General features: G+C 48.2%; 1 protein-coding gene across 1 annotated transcript in view; it reads right to left on the reverse strand.

Annotated features, from left to right (window-relative positions):
* Nucleotides 1–11,645, reverse strand: part of ATP11B (ATPase phospholipid transporting 11B (putative)) — a 195,507-nt gene extending 183,862 nt beyond the window's left edge. Inside the window, exon 1 of the mRNA XM_038748670.1 lies at nt 11,594–11,645. Coding sequence (XP_038604598.1) covers nt 11,594–11,620 — 27 coding nt within the window. The 5' untranslated portion in view covers nt 11,621–11,645. The remainder of the gene's footprint in view (nt 1–11,593) is intronic.
* Between the last annotated feature and the right edge of the window lie 6,100 nt (nt 11,646–17,745).

Below are 17,745 nucleotides of genomic sequence, written 5' to 3' on the forward strand. Positions count from 1 at the left end.
GATTCAAACCCATGACTTCTGACTCCAAAGCCCGTGCTCTTTCCACTGAGCCATACTAAGGATCCAGTCATTCCCAGCACATCTCAAGGAATGACGATAATGGGAAATTAAACTCTTGTCTGCTTTAACAAGACACACTTTGCATGAGCAGGCAAGTAGTGAAAACTTGGCAGGCTGTTTTCCTCCCAGCATTTCCAACAGGCCAGGATATTTCCTCTGGGCTATGGCCCAGTCTATCTAATCTACTCCAGTCAATACATGCATCATTTATTTCAGTGGGGAAAGTTTATTGGGCATGATGTAGTTTCTAGCCCAAAATTGTGCATTAAAGATAAGTCTCCCTGTAATTCCGCGAAGAAATCACTGTTCAGTGTTTTTCTTAGGAAGGAAGTTAAGGTCTTAAAATGAAGACCGATAAAGTAGCAAGTTAAATGAATAAAAACACCACAGTGGGAGTACTTAGTTGAACAATCACTTCCCTGAATTGAAATTCCATATGGGGCGAGGTTGAACCACTGGTAGGTCATCGGAAAGTATCTGTCGGTGAAAACCGTATTCGTGGTAGAGTAACGTGTCTCTCAAGTAAGTTTCATTTGTACAATGGAGTATGCCTAGGTAAAGAAGTTATGGCATTTAGGCCACTACACAAAAAACAGAAAAAAGTGTGCTCCTAAGTCAAAAGTGACAAAACGCAGTCAAAAGGCCAGTGGTTTCTTGGGACTAATTTCCACGCTTTATTTAGAGGCATCCTCTCTGCAAACCATAAAGTGTTCACCCGTGGGTCGGAACCCTAAGACATCAACCTCAGAATGTGCTATGGAGATTCCATAGCCCTGCCTAATCAAACTCCTGGAAATCCCTGCCACCTTCCCACTGTGGCACCTAGAGCTCCCTGTCTTGACATTGCCTATGCATGTCTCCCTTCAGTCCATACTTCACCCTGCTGCCCGGATCATTTTTCTACAAAACTGTTCTGTCCACGTTTCCTCACCCTTCAAGAACCTCCAGTGGCTGTCCATCCACCTCTGCATCAAACAACTTACCTCTGGCTTTAAAGCACTCAACTACCTTGCCCTCTCCCACCTTAACTCCTCCAAGAAGCCTTCCCCAACTAAGCCTTCATTTCCTCTTCTCCCACTTCCTTCTGCCTCACCCTCAGATTTGCACTCTTTATCTACCCCACCTTCAGCCTCACAGCACTTATGTACATATCCGTAATTTGTTTATATTAATGCCTGTCTCTCCCTCTGTAAACTCCCTGTGGGCAAGGAACGTGTCTACCAACTGTTATACTGTACTCTTCCAAGTATTTAGTACAGTGCTTCACACACAGTAAGCACTCAATTGATTGATTGCATGCGGGCTGGGGGTGCGAGCGGGCGGTGGGGCAGTAGGAGCCCCACCTTTAGCCTCTCTTCCCACTAAACTCCCGAGCGAAACCCCTGGGCTACAAGCTGCAGCTGCAACTCCACAAAGCCTGGAACGTTGGGAAGTGTCTGATTCATTCATTCAATCGTATTTATTGAGCGCTTAAACGGTGTGCTGAGCACTGCACTAAGGGGTTGCTTGTGGCTGGGATCATGGTATCCCGAGCAGAGGCATTTGGAAGCCCCCCAGGATTGCCTTCACCACAAAACCTGTTGGACAAGGAACTCTGTCCTCTACTTTCATCTTTGCTTTCATATTACTTCACCTTTTCCACTGTGCCTGTGGCCAAACCCTTCCCCATCTCATTCGTAAATGATGTGCCCCTGGAAGGTCAGAGACCAAGTCTTATTCTCCTCTATGAGAATTTCTTTCCCCCAATCCGGTAAATAATTGTCTGGATATCATAGGGTGTCTTTCTGAGGCCCATTGGATCAATCAATAAATCAGTGGCGTTTATTGAGTGCTTACTGTGAGTGGAGCACTGTACTAAGCAGTTGGAGAGTTCAATACAAACGATACAAACAAAAGGGTAGGTATAGATGATACCTGCCGACAACGAGCTGAAAGACTAGAGGGAAAGACAGACATTAAAATAAATTATAACACGGCCTGGGAGTCGGAAGGACCTGGGTTCCAATCCCAGCTCCACCGCTTGTGTGCTGTGTGACCTTGAACAAGTCATTTGACCTCTCTGAGTCTCAGCTGTCATATCTGTAAAATGGGGATTAAGACCGTGACTTAATTCTGCTGCCTGGGTCATTTTTCTAAAAAAATATTCAGCTCATGTCTTCCCACTCCTCAAAAACCTCCAATGGTTGTCCATCCAGAGATGGAGCAAACAGAAACTGCTTACCACCAGCTTTAAGGCATTCAATCAGTTCTCACCCTCCTACTATATCCCACTAATCTCCCGCTACAATTCTCTCCATACGCTCCACTCCTCTAATTCCAACCTATTTCCTGTGCTTTGATCTCATCTATCTCATCACCAACCCCTTTCCTATGTCCATCCCCGGCCTGAACTCCCTCCCCTTACAGAGCACTGTACTAAGCACTTGGGAGAGTTCAATACAAGAGCACTTGTACACGCAATCGCTGGAGCTTACAACGTCCCAAACTTGTAAGGTCTATTACTCAATATACTACTATTCATCTTGCTAACTAATGATTTAATCTTGCTCCCAAGCACTTAGTACAGTGGTCAGCACGCAATGGGTTTTCAATAAGTACTACTGAAGAATCAATCATATTTATGGAGCCCTACTGTGTGAAAAAGACTGTTCTAAGCACTTGGGACAGTACAACATAACAGGGTCGGGAGACACGTTTGAACTCCACTTTCCTAAACGTATATATCCTTCACAATTAGGTAGAGGTATACTAATTTAGAAGATGAAGCCTAAAGGTTTACTTAAGATTTAACAATAGTACGTATCACAAGCATAAAGCAGTTTTACTTACTTTAAAAGCTGTATCTACACCGAGGCACAGGTGCCCATTAGTCGTCACACGCACTAAATCTCCTATCCCTTTTTCACCCTCCTCCTCTCCCTCCGACTCAAAATGAGAGGTTTGCACCTCTGTACCAGGGTGCAATTTTCTAAGATTGATCAATTTACCCTTTAAATTGCACGGCAATAATATCGTCTTTTCCCAGTGCTCTTGGCAGAACAATTCTGACGTTCGGCTTTCTAAAGACAGACTTCCCACAATATTTTCAATGTTTCATTCTGGTATCAGGTAAAATTGACTTGGGCTGGAAATGTATAATATTAAAATTGCTGGCACAGTCATCACCAATGCACTTAATGCTCCGGTGAATCATGCATCTTCCCTTATTATCCTTGCCCTTACTTCTTCCCCTATCAATCAATGGTATTTACTGAGCACTTATTGGGTACTGAACACCGTACTAAGCCCCTGAGGGTACGATGTAACACAATATAACAGATGGACTGCCTTCAGGAACCTTACAATCTAGCGAAGGACAAACAATAAATTACAGCTAGGAGTCAGTCAGTCCGTCCGTCAATCGTATTCATTCATTCAATCGTATTTATTGAGCACTTACTGTGTGCACAGCACTATACTAAGCGCTTGGGAAGTACAAGTTAGCAACATATAGAGACAGTCCCTACCCAACAGTGGGCTCACAGTCTAGAAGAGGGAGAAAGACAACAAAACAAGACATATTAACAAAATGAAATAAATAGAATAAATATGTACAAGTAAAATAGAGGAATAAACATGTACAAACATATATACATATATACAGGTGCTGTGGGGAGGGGAAGGAGGTAAGGCGGGGGAGGGGGAGGAGGGGGAGAGGAAAGAGGGGGCTCAGTCTGGGAAGGCCTTCTGGAGGAAGTGAGTTCTCAGTAGGGCTTTGAAGGGAGGAAGAGAGCTAGCTTAGCAGATGTGCGAAGGGAGGGCATTCCAGGCCAGGGGGAGGACGTGGGCCGACGGCGGGACAGGCGAGAACGAGGCACAGTGAGGAGGTTAGTGGCAAAGGAGCAGAGGGTGCGGGCTGGGCTGGAGAAGGAAAGAAGGGAGGTGAGGTAGGAGGGGGCGAGGTGAAGGACAGCCTTGAGGCCGAGGAGTTTTTGCCTGATGCACAGATTGACTGGTAGCCACTGGAGATTTTTGAGGAGGGGAGTAACATGCCCAGAGCGTTTCTGGACAAAGACAATCCAGGAAGTGGCATGAAGTATAATGAAGTGGGGAGAAACAGGAGGATGGGAGATCAGAGAGGAGGCTGATGCAGTAATCCAGTCAGGATAGGATGAGAGATTGAACGAGCAGGGTGGCGGTTTGGATGGAGAGGAAAGGGCAGATCTTGGCGACGTTGCGGAGGTGAGACCGGCAGGTTTTGGTGACGGCTTGGATGTGAGGGGTGAACGAGAGAGTGGAGACAAGGATGACACCAAGGTTGCGGGCTTGTAAGACGGGAAGGATGGCAGTGCCGTCAACAGGGATGGGAAAGTCAAGGAGAGGGCAGGGTTTCGGGGGGGAAGATAAGGAGTTCAGTCTTGGACATGTTCAGTTTTAGATGGCGGGCAGACATCCAGGTGGAGACATCCTGAAGACAGGAGGAGATACGAGCCTGTAGAGAGGGAGAGAGAGCAGGGGCAGAGATGTAGATTTGGGTGTCATCAGCGTAGAGATGATAGTTGAAGCCGTGGGAGCAAATGAGTTCACCAAGGGAGTGAGTGTAGGTAGAGAACAGAAGGGGACCAAGAACTGACCCTTGAGGAACCCCTACAGTAAGGGGATAGGAGGGGGAGGAGGAGCCTGCAAAAGAGACTGAGAATGAACGGCCGGAGAGATAAGAGGAGAACCAGGAGAGGACGGAGCCTGTGAAGCCAAGGTTGGATAGCGTGTTGAGGAGAAGGGGGTGGTCCACAGTGTCGAAGGCAGCTGAGAGGTCGAGGAGGATTAGGATAGAGTAGGAGCCGTTGGATTTGGCAAGCAGGAGGTCATTGGTGACCTTTGAGAGGGCAGTTTCCGTGGAATGTAGGGGACGGAAGCCAGACTGGAGGGGGTCGAGGAGAGAGTTGTTATTGAGGAATTCTACGCAGCGAGTGTAGATGACTCGTTCAAGAAGTTTGGAAAGGAATGGTAGGAGGGAGACAAGGCAGAGCTTGTAGACGAATCGTTCAAGAAGTTTGGAAAGGAATGGTAGGAGGGAGATGGAGCGATAACTAGAAGGTGAGGTGGGGTCAAGAGAGGGTTTTTTTTAGGTTAGGAGAGACGTGGGCATGTTTGAAGGCAGAGGGGAAGGAACCAGTAGAGAGTGAGTGGTTGAAAATGGAGGTTAAGGAGGGGAGGAGGGACGGAGCGAGAGATTTCATAAAATGAGAGGGAATGGGGTCAGAAGCACAGGTGGCCGGAGTAGCACTTGAGAGGAGGGAGGAGATCTCATCTGAGGATACTGCTGGGAAGGATTGGAGAGTAGCGGAGAGGGTTGAGAGCTGGGGGGTTGGGGGGCGGGGGAGTGACTTTGGGGAGCTCAGACCTGATGGATTTAATTTTATTAATGAAGTAGGAGGCCAGACCGTTGGGGGTGAGGGAAGGAGGAGGGGGCGGAACCGGGGGTCTGAGAAGGGAGTTGAATGTACGGAAGAGCTGATGGGGATGATGGGCATGGGTGTCAATAAGGGAGGAGTAATAGTTTTGTCTGGCAGAGGAAAGAGCAGAGTTAAGGAAGGAAAGGATAAACTTGAAGTGAATGAGGTTGGCATGGTGTTTAGACTTTCACCAGCAGCGTTCAGCAGCTCGAGCATAAGAGCGAAGGAGGCGGACAGTGGCAGTGATCCAGGGCTGTGGGTTAGTGGTCTGAGAGCGGCGAAGGGAAAGGGGAGCAAGGGAGTCGAGCTGAGTAGAGAGGGTAGGGTTGAGAGCAGTAATCTGATCATCAAGATTGGGTAGAGAGGAGAGGGAGGCGAGGTGGGGTGTGAGGTGCTCAGAAAGATGGATGGGGTCGAGACAGCGGAGGTCTCTGTGAGGTAGTAGTTGAGTAGTGAGTAGTGAGCAGTGAGTTGATTGAGCACAGACCGTGTGCAGAGCACTGTACTAAGCACCTGGGAGAGTACAATATAACAATATAAGACAGATTCCTTGACCACAATGAGCTTACAGTCTAGAAAAGAAGTACCAAAGTACAAAGATTTGCAGCCAACGGTTGTGGGTTCAGGGGTGGGGTGGGTATCTAAGTGCTTAAGAGGACAGACCCAAGTGCGTAGACAACGTGTGAAAGAGAGCACAGGAGGTGGGGAAACAAGAGGTGAGTCAGAGAAAGCCTCTCCTCAGCCACAATGAGAGCTCAGCCCCAGTTCTTCATCTCATTCTATCACTTCCTTCCTATTAAAACCTAGCAGGAAACAACACACACATGAACCTATACCGAGGGGTACAAGAGATAAGGACGAAAACACAGAACAACAAAAATACGAAGAAACTGTCAACCATCCTGTGTGGCACAAAAACAGGCAGACGATCAACAGTTGTAGGCTAAATTTAGAGTAGACAAAGTAACCCTGGTAGTTACCATGATGTTACTTGATTCGGGTTCAGTTGCGACATGAGCAATTATTTTACATAAATATTGGAAAAAATATCAAGCAGTTTCCAGAGACATTTAAACGATGAATATTTTAAATAAGTATAATTACTTTTAGTCTAGAAATAAACACATCTGGGACTCATTTTTTAAATGCTCTTCAAACTTGAATCAAGAAACCAATTTACAGTTTTGCTACAGCATCAGGGTCAACTGGGCTGAGCCCGATGATGCTACTAGAGTTGGGAGGAAAAAGGTGTTGCTTTTATGGCTTATTACCAAAAAAAAAAAAGGATAAAAAATGGTAATTTTATATTTACCAATTTGGGGTTAATGGATAATTTAGGTTAACAAGCTCAATTCGCATTTTTACTCCCTCCCCTTCAATCTCAAACTTTGAATTTTCATATTTTACCAAGTATCAAGTATCAACCTGACAAATAGTACTCTCTCTGGAATCAATAGTCCAAAATGTCATCCTACAATTAAAATGAAAAAACATCAGGGGAAAGGAGAAGCAGACATTTCAAGTCACTGATTTCCAGATGAACTCTGACCTGCTGTGGCCAATTTTTAAATGGGACAGCGGGAATTTTTCATAGGTCAATAACCCCCCCCACACACCCCTGTCTAACAATATAAAACACTGAATTATTATTCACTTTATAATCCCAGTGGCTCAAGAATGAGTTCCCCTCAGACACTGCACCATCATTCGATCAATCAATCCATCATATTTACTGAACGCTTCCTGAGCGCAGCGCACTGAACTAAGTGCCACGGAGAATACAACAGAGTTGGGAGAATGTTCCCTGCCCACAGAGCTTACAGTCAAGAGAGGGAGGCAGACATTAATATAAATAAATAAGTTCCAGATATGTTCATAAGTGCCGCGGGACTGGCCATCTTATAAATTTGTTGCGGGCAGGGAAAGTCTAGCAACTCATAAATGTGTTGCGGGCAGGGAGAGTCTACCAACTGTGTCATACTGTACTCTCCCAAGCGCTTAGTACTGTGCTCTGCACACAGTAAACGCTCAATAATGTGCATATACCTATAATTCTATTTATTCTGCTGGTTTTGACACCTGTCTACATGTTTTGTTTTGTTGTCTAGCTCCCCCTTTTAGACTGTTAGCCAGTTGTTGGGGAGGGACTGTCTCTATACGATGCTGATCTGTACTTCCCAAGTGCTTCGTACAGCGCTCTGCACACAGTAAGCGCTCAATAAATACCACTGAATGAATAAATAATCAATTAATCAATTTTATGTGAGATCAGGTTTCCTTTTTGGTTTTATTTCAATAAACAGCCACTGGAGACAGCGTGTGCAGAACTCATAAAAAGCTAGCTGAAGGAAAAAGTGAGAGAAATTGATTGTATTTTTCACATGCTTATGTTGTGCCAAGCACTGAACTACGATCAGATCAGGCACAGTCCCTGTCTACATAGTCTAAAACGGCTAAATCAATCAATCAATCAATCGTATTTATTGAGCGCTTACTGTGCGCAGAGCACTGTACTAAGCGCTTGGGAAGTACAAGTTGGCAACATATAGAGACAGTCCCCTCCCCAACAGTGGGCTCACAGTCTAGAAGGGGGAGACGGAGAACAAAACCAAACATATTAACAAAATAAAAGATAAGATATTGAATCCCCATTTTACAGATGACAAAACTAAGGAACAGAAAAGTTAAGTGACTTGCCCAAGGTCACTTAGCCGGCAAGCAAGTGACATAGGAAGGACTAGAACCCCGTTCACCTGACTTCCAGTCCTTTTCTCTTTCTACTAGGCCACGCTGCTTCTCTTAAAAAAGATTTCTCACACTCCCTGGAGCAGTGAGAAACATGGAAACGGTTCCTTTACTGTACTGCAGTTTTTAATGATGGTTCCTGTGGTTGTTGTAAATTTGCTTTTGTCATATTTATCTTGGCAACTCTCTCCCTCTGCCAGACCTTCCCTAACCCCAGTCTTCCTCCTCTTTCAGACAAAGCCCGCTCCTTTACCTCAATTACTCCCCTTTTCCACGGTTTTGTATAAAATATATGCTTGACAAACAAAATATTCGTGCAATGGGATCGTCAGATCTATGACCAATTCTGTCTCTGAAAAGGCAAGGCACTGCGCCTCCTAAATTCCCGAGTTTACTGTGTAATAGATAAACGAGCTACCCATACTCAAAAGCTTATATAACATTTGATGATTATTCATTCATTCATTCAATCGTATTTATTGAGCACTTACTGTGTGCAGAGCCCTGTACTAAGCGCTTGGGAAGTACAAGTTGGCAAAATAATTACCAACTTCATTACCTTAGAGGGCAAAATCAACTAAGGATCAGCAAACAGCTTAATGTCTACAGGCCACAAAACGAGAAATCTACCTCTCAACATCCAAGGGAATCTTCCACTTTCTTAACTGTGATTTTGGCACTGCCCGTATTAACTATTTTCGGTTGGTTTTACTAACATGCTTTCGAAGGAAAATAGAAACCAGTTTGGATAGATCGGTTTGGGCTTTCACAACCGGCGAGATGTGTCTCCTAATTGTCAGTTGCCTTCTTTCTAGATTACTTCACGGTAGAGCTGCCAAGTCGCATTCATCTGGAGAGATTTCTCTCTGCGGAGATCGGCTCTGGGAATTAATTCTGGGGCGGTTGGGAATTTACTATTATTTTAATCATCATCCTCGCCAGAAGGGCCCCCACCCCCCACCCCGTCCCATGTGCTTTGATAAACTGGTCAACGTTTCAGTCTATTCTCTTGAAAGGTCCTCGCTTCCTCCAGTTTTTTTGAGGAAGCTGGAAAAAGCCAAGGTTGCAAAGTTTCACCTGCAAGAGGAAGAGAAACAGGCCAAACCAGTACCGGAAAGGTTGTTTCCGCCCAGGAAAATGAGGTTTGAGGCAGGCATGGAGGAGCAATGCCGCCTGATGGATGGAGCGGCCGAAGGACCTGGGTTCTAATCTCGCCTCTGCCACTTGCCTGCTGTGTGACCTTGGCCGAGTCGCTATTTCCTCCTCTGTAAAACGGAGATTAAGACCGGGAGCTTAATCCCCGGTTGACTGTGTCCACCCTGATTAGCTTGTACCTACCCCAGTACAGTGGCTGCCACATTGTTAAGTGCTTAATACCATCGAAGAGGGAAGCTTAATATCATCTTTATGCTTAGTACCATCGAAGAGGGAAGAAGAGAAGCAGTGTGGCTCAGTGGAAAGAGCACGGGCTTTGGAGTCGGAGGTCATGGGTTCAAATCCCGGCTCCGCCAAGTGTCAGCTGTGTGACTTTGGGCAAGGCACTTCACTTCTCTGGGCCTCAGTTACAGTTTCATCTGTAAAAGTGGGGATTAAAACTGTGAGCCCCCCGTGGGGCAACCTGATTATGTTGTCATCTCCCCAGAGCTTGGAACTGTGCTTTGCACATAGTAAGCGTTAAACAAATTTTTTTAAAAAGTGAATAAAGAAGTCCTTTTCCCTGACCGGGGGTGGGGAGGGTCGTTTTGCTCAGTGGCTCAGAGGGAGGGGGCTGGGGCAAGGAAAAGGACAGGGGCAGGGCAGGGAGAGGGGCTGAGGCAGGGACTGGGGCTGGGCAGGAGCAGGGACTGGTGCGGGGACTGGGGCAGGGACAGGGACAGGGCCTGGGGCAGAGATTGGGACAGGGGTAGGGACACGGCCTGGGGCAGGGACTGGGACAGGGGTAGGGACACGGCCTGGGGCAGAGACTGGGACAGGGGTAGGGACACGGCCTGGGGCAGGGACTGGGACAGGGGTAGGGACACGGCCTGGGGCAGGGACTGGGACAGGGGTAGGGACACGGCCTGGGGCAGGGACAGGGCCTGGGGCAGAGAAAGGGACTGGGGCAGAGAAAGGGACTGGGACTGCGACAGGGGCTGGGACAGGGGCTGGGATTGGGACTGGGACAGGGGCAGAGATGGGGGCAGGGACTGGGGTAGAGACAGGGGCAGAGACAGGGACTGGGGCCGGGACAGAGATGGGGCAGAGACAGAGATGGGGGCAGAGACAGAGACGGGGGCAGGGACAGAGATGGGGGCAGGGACAGGGGTAGAGACAGGGGCAGGGACTGGGACAGAGGCAGGGACTGGGACAGAGGCAGGGGTAGAGACGGGGCAGGGTCTGGGACAGAGACAGGAGAAGGGACAGAGACGGGGAAGGGACGGGGCAGAGACTGGGGCAGAGACAGGGAAAGGGAATGGGACAGAGACAGGGAAAAGGGATGGGACAGAGACAGGGAAAGGGAATGGGACAGAGACAGGGAAAGGGAATGGGACAGAGACAGGGAAAGGGAATGGGACAGAGACAGGGAAAGGGAATGGGACAGAGACAGGGAAGGGAATGGGACAGAGACAGGGAAAGGGAATGGGACAAGGAGAGGGAATGGGACAGAGACGGGGCAGGGACTGGGGCAGAGGCAGAGACTGGGGCAGGGACCGGGGCAAAGGCAGAGACTGGGGCAAGGCCTGGGGCAGAGACAGGGACTGGGACAGGGGCAGGGACTGGGGCAGAGATAGGGGCAGAGACAGGGGCAGGGTCTGAGACAGAGACAGGGGAAGGGCCTGGGACAGAGACGGGGGCTGGGACAGGGACAGGGGCTGGGGCAGAGACAGGGGCAGGGATAGAGACGGGGCAGGGACTGGGAAAGGGGCAGGGACTGAGGCAGAGAGAGGGGTAGAGACAGGGGCAGGGACAGAGAAAGGGACTGGGGCAGGGACAGAGATGGGGGCAAGGACTGGGTGAGGGTCGGGGTGAGGGCGTTCCCCAGTCAATCAATCAATCAATCGTATCTATTGAGCGCTTACTCTGTGCAGAGCACTGGACTAAGCGCTTGGGAGGTACAAATTGGCAACACCTAGAGACAGTCCCTACCCAACAGTGGGCTCACAGTCTAAAAGAGGGGGCTCACAGTCTAAGAACAGTCCCCGGCGAGCTGTGCGGGGGGCTCCGTCCCCCGGCGCGGGGCCCGCCCTTCCTCCCCCATGGGCGCCGAGCCCCGGAGCCCCAAGCGGAGCTCGGCCGCGGCGGCGGGCCGGAGGGACACCCACGGGCCCGGTCCGGCCCGCCCCCCCCTCCTCCCCCCCCCCGGACACACCTACCAGCTGCTGCCGGATCCACCGCAACATCCCGCCCGAGCCCCCGGGGGGAGGGGGCCGCCACTGCCGCTCCCCGCCGCCTCAGCCGATCTAGTCGCGCGGCGGGGCCCCCATGGCGCTCGCTCGTCCCCAGGCCGGACGGGAGCAGCGTCCGCCCCGGGCGCCGCCGCCCCCCTCACTGCCCGACTCCCAGCCCCGCCGCCGCTCCTCTCCCCTCCCCTTCGGACCGCACCACCGCGGCCGCGGAGCGGGGGGGGAAACACTTCCTCCTTCCCCCTTCACCCCCTCTCCCTCCCTCCAAGCGGGGGAAACCCACCCCGACAACCAGACTATCCACACAAATAGGAACCGAAGTGAACCCTCTCCCTCTCCCTCCTGCTGCTCCTCCCTCTCTTCGACCCCAGGATCGGTCCCCCCCCTCCCCGAACGTAATGGTCTCGCCTGGCCTTCCGCCGGCAGGAAATGGGGCGGGGCCGGAGGGGGGCGTCTGGCCGGCTGAACTGTTTAACTTGAGGGGGGCAAGAGATCCTCACTGCGCAGGCGCCACGGCTTTTTTTTATTTAACCATCGCCTCCGCCGCCTCAAGACGCTCCTCCTCCGAGAGGCCTTGTCGTTCATTCATTCGTTCATTCGTTCGTTCCCTCAGGACGCTTCTCCTCCGACAGGCCTTATCATCATTCATTCGTTCGCATGCGCCACAGCTTTTTTCTTTATTTAATCATCGCCTCCGTCGCCTTAGGACGCTTCTCCTCAGAGAGGCCTTCTCGTTCATTCATTCGCATGCGCCACAGCCTTTTTTTTTTTTTTAACCATCGCCTCCGCCGCCTCTGGACGCTTCTCCTCTGAGGCCTTCTCATTCATTCATTCATTCATTTGTTCGTTCGCATGCGCCACAGCTTTTTGTTTTTTTTTAACCATCGCCTCCACCGACTCAGGATGCTTCTTCTCCGAGAGGCCTTCTCATTCATTCATTCATTCGTTCCCTCAGGACGCTTTTCCTCAGAGAGGCCTTCTCATTCATTCGTTCGTTTGTTCACATACTCCACAGTTTTTTTTCTTTTTAACCATCGCCTCCGCCGCCTCAGAACGCTTCACCTCAAAGAGGCCTTCTCATTCATTCGTCCGTATGCACCACAACTTTTTTTCTTTTTAACCATCACCTCCGCCACCTCAGGATGCTACTCCTCAGAGAGGCCTGCTCATTCATTCATTCACTCATTCGTTCGCTCACAGCTTTTTTTTTTATCATCACCTCCGCTGCCTCAGGACGCTTCTCCTCAGAGAGGCCTTCTCACTCGTTCAATCATTCATTCATTCGTTCGTTCATTCCCTCAGGACGCTTCTCCTCAGAGAGGCCTTCTCATTCACTCATTCATTCATTCGTTCCTTCGTTCACATGCGCCACAGCGTTTTTTTAAATATATAACCATCGCCTCTGCCACCTCAGGACGCTTCTCCTCAGAGAGGCCTTCTCACTCGTTCATTCATTCATTCATTCGTTCGTTCCCTCAAGACGCTTCTCCTCAGAGAGGCCTTCTCATTCACTCATTCATTCGTTCGTTCCTTCGTTCGCATGCGCCACATTTTTTTTTATAACCATCGCCTCTGCAGCCTCAGGACGCTTCTCCTCTGAGAGGCCATCTCATTATTCACTCATTCATTCGTTAGTTCATTCGCATGCACCACAGCTTTTGTTTTTTTTTTTAACCATCACCTCTGCCGCCTCAGGACGCTTCTCCCAGTGGCCCTCTCATTCATTCATTCATTCGTTCGTTCGTTCATTCGTTCATTCATTCGTCCGTTCCCTACGGACACTTTTCCTCCGAGAGGCCTTCTCATCATTCATTCATTGGTTCGCTCGCATGCGCCACAGCTTTTTTTTTAATTTAACCATCATCTCCGCTGCCTCAGAACGCTTCTCCTCAGAGAGGCCTTCTCATTCATTCATTCATTCATTCGTTCGTTCCCTCAGGACGCTTCTCCTCAGAGAGGCCTTCTCATTCATTCATTCATTCATTCGTTCGTTCCCTCAGGATGCTTCTCCTCAGAGAGGCCTTCTCATTCATTCATTCATTTATTCATTCATTCGTTTGTTCCCTCAGGATGCTTCTCCTCAAAGAGGCCTTCTCATTCATTCATTCACTCGTTAGTTCGCATGCGCCACACCTTTTTTTTTTATCATCGACTCCACAGCCTCAGGATGCTTCTCCTCTGGGAGGCCTTCTCATCATTCATTCGTTCATTCATTCATTCGTTCGTATGCGCCACAGCTTTTTTTGAAAAAAACGGGTCACCACCGCTGCCTCAGGACGCTTCTACTCAGAGAGGCCTTCTCATTATTCATTCATCATCATAATAATAATAATAATGGCATTTATTAAGCACTTACTATGTGCAAAGCACTGTTCTAAGCGCTGGGGAGGTTACAAGCATTCATTCGTTCGGTCCCTCAGGATGCTTCTCCTCAGAGAGGCCTTCTCATTCATTCATTCATTCATTCTGCGCCACATTTTTTTTTTATCATCACCTCCACCGCCTCAGGACGCTTCTCCTCCGAGAGGCCTTAATACTAATACTAATTATGGTATTTGCTAAGCACTTACTATGTGCAAAGCACTGTTCTAAGTGCTGGGGAGGTTACAAGGTGATCAGGTTGTCCCACATGGGGCTCACAGTCTTAATCCCCATTTTACAGATGAGGGAACTGAGGCTGAGAGAAGTGAAGTGACTTGCCCAAAGTCACTCAGCTGACAATTGGCAGAGCCGGGATTTGAACCAACGACCTCTGACTCCAAAGCCCGTGCTCTTTCCACTGAGCCACTTGCCTTCTCTTCATTCATTTGTTCATTCATTCATTCATTCGTTTGTTCATATGCGCCACAGCTTTTTTTTTTCTTTTTTAACCGTCGCCTCCGCCCCCTCAGGACGCTTCTCTTCAGAGAGGCCTTCTCCATATTCATTCATTCATTCGTTCATTCATTCATTCGTTCGCATGCACCACAGCTTTTTTTTTTCCTACTGTCACTGCCTCAGGAGGCTTCTCCTCTGAGAGGCCTGCTCATTCATTCATTCATGTATTCATTCAATCGTTCGTTCACATGCGCCACAGCTTTTTTTTCATTTTTAACCTTCACCTCCGCTGCCTCAGGACGCTTCTCCTCAGAGAGGCCTTCTCATTATTCATTCATTCATTCGTTCCTTCATTCATTCGTTCATTCATTCGCATGCGCCACAGCTTTTTTTTTTTTCTACCATCTCCGCCTCAGGACGCTTCTCCTCTGAGAGGCCTCCTCATTCATTCATTCGTTCATTCATTCATTCGTTCGCATGCACCACAGCTTTTTTTTTTTCTACTGTCACTGCCTCAGGAGGCTTCTCCTCTGAGGGGCCTGCTCATTCATTCATTCATTTATTCATTCATTCGTTCGTTCACATGCGCCACAGCTTTTTTTTCTTTTTTAACCTTCGCCTCCACTGCCTCAGGACGCTTCTCCTCAGAGAGGCCTTCTCATTATTCATTCATTCATTCGTTCCTTCATTCATTCGTTCATTCATTCGCATGCGCCACAGCTTTTTTTTTTTCTACCATCTCCGCCTCAGGACGCTTCTCCTCTGAGAGGCCTCCTCATTCATTCATTCATTCATTTATTCATTCATTCATCCGTTCGCATGCGCCACAGCTTTTTTTTTTTAACCATCGCCTCCGCCGCCTGAGGATGCTTCTCCTCTGAGAGGCCTTAATAATAATAATAATAATCATGTTGGTATTTGTTAAGCGCTTACTATGTGCAAAGCACTGTTCTAAGCACTGGGGGGAACACAAGGAGATGAGGTTGTCCCATGTGGGGCTCACAGTCTTAATCCCCATTTAACAGATGAGGGAACTGAGGCACAGAGAAGTGAAGTAACTTGCCCAAGGTCACACAGCAGACATGTAGGGGAGGTGGGATTCGAACCCATGACCTCTGACTCCCAAGCCCGCACTGTTTCCACTGAGCCACAATGCTTCTCATTCATTCATTCGTTCATTCATTCGTTCGTTGGTTCCCTCAGGACACTTCTCCTCAGAGAGGCCTTCTCATTCATTCGTTCGTTCGTCTGGTCATTCATTCAATCGTATTTATTGAGCGCTTACTGTGTGCAGAGCACTGTACTAAGCACTTGGAAAGGACAAGTTGGCAACATACAGAGACGGCCCCCTGCCCAACAGCAGGCTCACAGTCTAGAGACAGACAACAAAACAAAACATATTAACAAAATAAAATAAATAGAATAAATATGTACAAATAAAATAAATAAATAAATAGAGTAATAAATCCGTACAAACATACATATATACAGGTGCTGTGGGGAGGGGAAGGAGGTAAGGCGGGAGGATGGGGAAGTGGAGGAGGGGCAGGAGGGGGCTCAGTCTGAGCCACGCTGCTTTTCTAATAATAATAATAATAATGATGATAGCATTTATTAAGCACTTACTATGTGCAAAGCACTGTTCTAAGTTCTGGGGAGGTTACAAGGGGATCAGGTTGTCCCACGGAGGGCTCACAGTCCATCCCCATTTTACAGATGAGGTAACAGGCACAGAGAATAATAATAATAATGGCATTTGTTAAGCACTTACTATGTGCAAAGCACTGTTCTAAGCGCTGGGGAGGTTACAAGGGGATCAGGTTGTCCCACGGGGGGCACACAGCCTTAATCTCCGTTTTACAGATGAGGGAACTGAGGCACAGAGAAGTTGAGTGACTTGCCCAAAGTCACCCAGCTGTCAATTGGCAGAGCCAGGATTTGAACCCCTTACTCCAAAACCCAGGCTCTTTCCACTGAGCCATGCTGATTCATTCAATCTTTCCACTGAGCCACACTGCTTCTCTAATAATAATAATAATAATGATGGCATTTATTAAGCGCTTACTATGTGCAAAGCACTGTTCTAAGCACTGGGGAGGTTACAAGGGGATCAGGTTGTCCCACGGGGGGCTCACAGTCTTCATCCCCATTTTACAGATGAGGTAACTGAGGCACAGAGAAGTTGAGTGACTTGCCCAAAGTCACACAGCCGACAAGTGGTGGAGCCGGGATTTGAATCCACTACCTCTGCCTCCGAAGCCCTCTAGGCTATGCTGCTTCCCAAGCTATATCACGACTATTTATAAAACAACACATAAACTCTCAAATGTGATGGGATTTTACTGTACATCTCTTGAAATAAAAAAAGATGGACAATTCATTCATTCATTCAATCGTCTTTATTGAGCAACTACTGTGTGCAGAGCACTGTACTAAGCGCTTGGGAATTACAAGTCGGCACCACATAGAGGTGGTCCCTACCCAACAACGGGCTCACAGTCTAGAAGGGGGGAGACGGACAACAAAACAGAACAAGTAGATGTCAATACCATCAGAGTAAATAGAATTATAGCTATCTCATCAATCAATCGTATTTATTGAGCGCTTACTATGTGCAGAGCACTGTACTAAGCACTTGGGAAGTACAAATTGGCAACATATAGAGACAGTCCCTACCCAACAGTGGGCTCACAGTCTAAAAGGGGGAGACAGAGAACAAAACCAAACATACTAACAAAATAAAATAAATAGAATAGATATGTACAAGTAAAATAAATAAATAAATATCACATCATTATTAATAAATAATCATCATTAATGCTATCTACGCATCATTAATAAAATAGAGTAATAAATCCGCACAAATATGCACAAGTGCTCGGGGGAGGGGAAGGAGGGAGGGAAAACACTTTACTTCTCTCATGGAAGGGAAGGCGAGGCTTAGCCAGGGACTCCTCCCTGCCATTTTGACACCTTTAACCTGTAGAAATTCATTCATTCAGTCGTATTGATTAATAATAATGGTAATAATAATAGCATTTATTAAGCACTTACTACATGCAAAGCACTGTTCTAAGTGCTGGGGAGGTTACAAGGCGATCAGGTTGTCCCACGGTGGGCTCACAGTCTTACTCCTCATTTCACAGCTGAGGTAACTGAGGCACAGAGAAGTTAAGCGACTTGCCCAAAGTCACACAGCTGACAAGTGGCGGAGCCGGGATTGGAACCCATGACCTCCGACTCCAAAGCCCGGGCTCTTTCCACTGAGCCACACTGCTTCTCCAAGCGCTTATTGAGCGCTTACT

The sequence above is a fragment of the Tachyglossus aculeatus genome, chromosome 1, assembly GCF_015852505.1.
Source record: "Tachyglossus aculeatus isolate mTacAcu1 chromosome 1, mTacAcu1.pri, whole genome shotgun sequence".
Classification (NCBI taxonomy): Eukaryota; Metazoa; Chordata; class Mammalia; order Monotremata; family Tachyglossidae; genus Tachyglossus; species Tachyglossus aculeatus.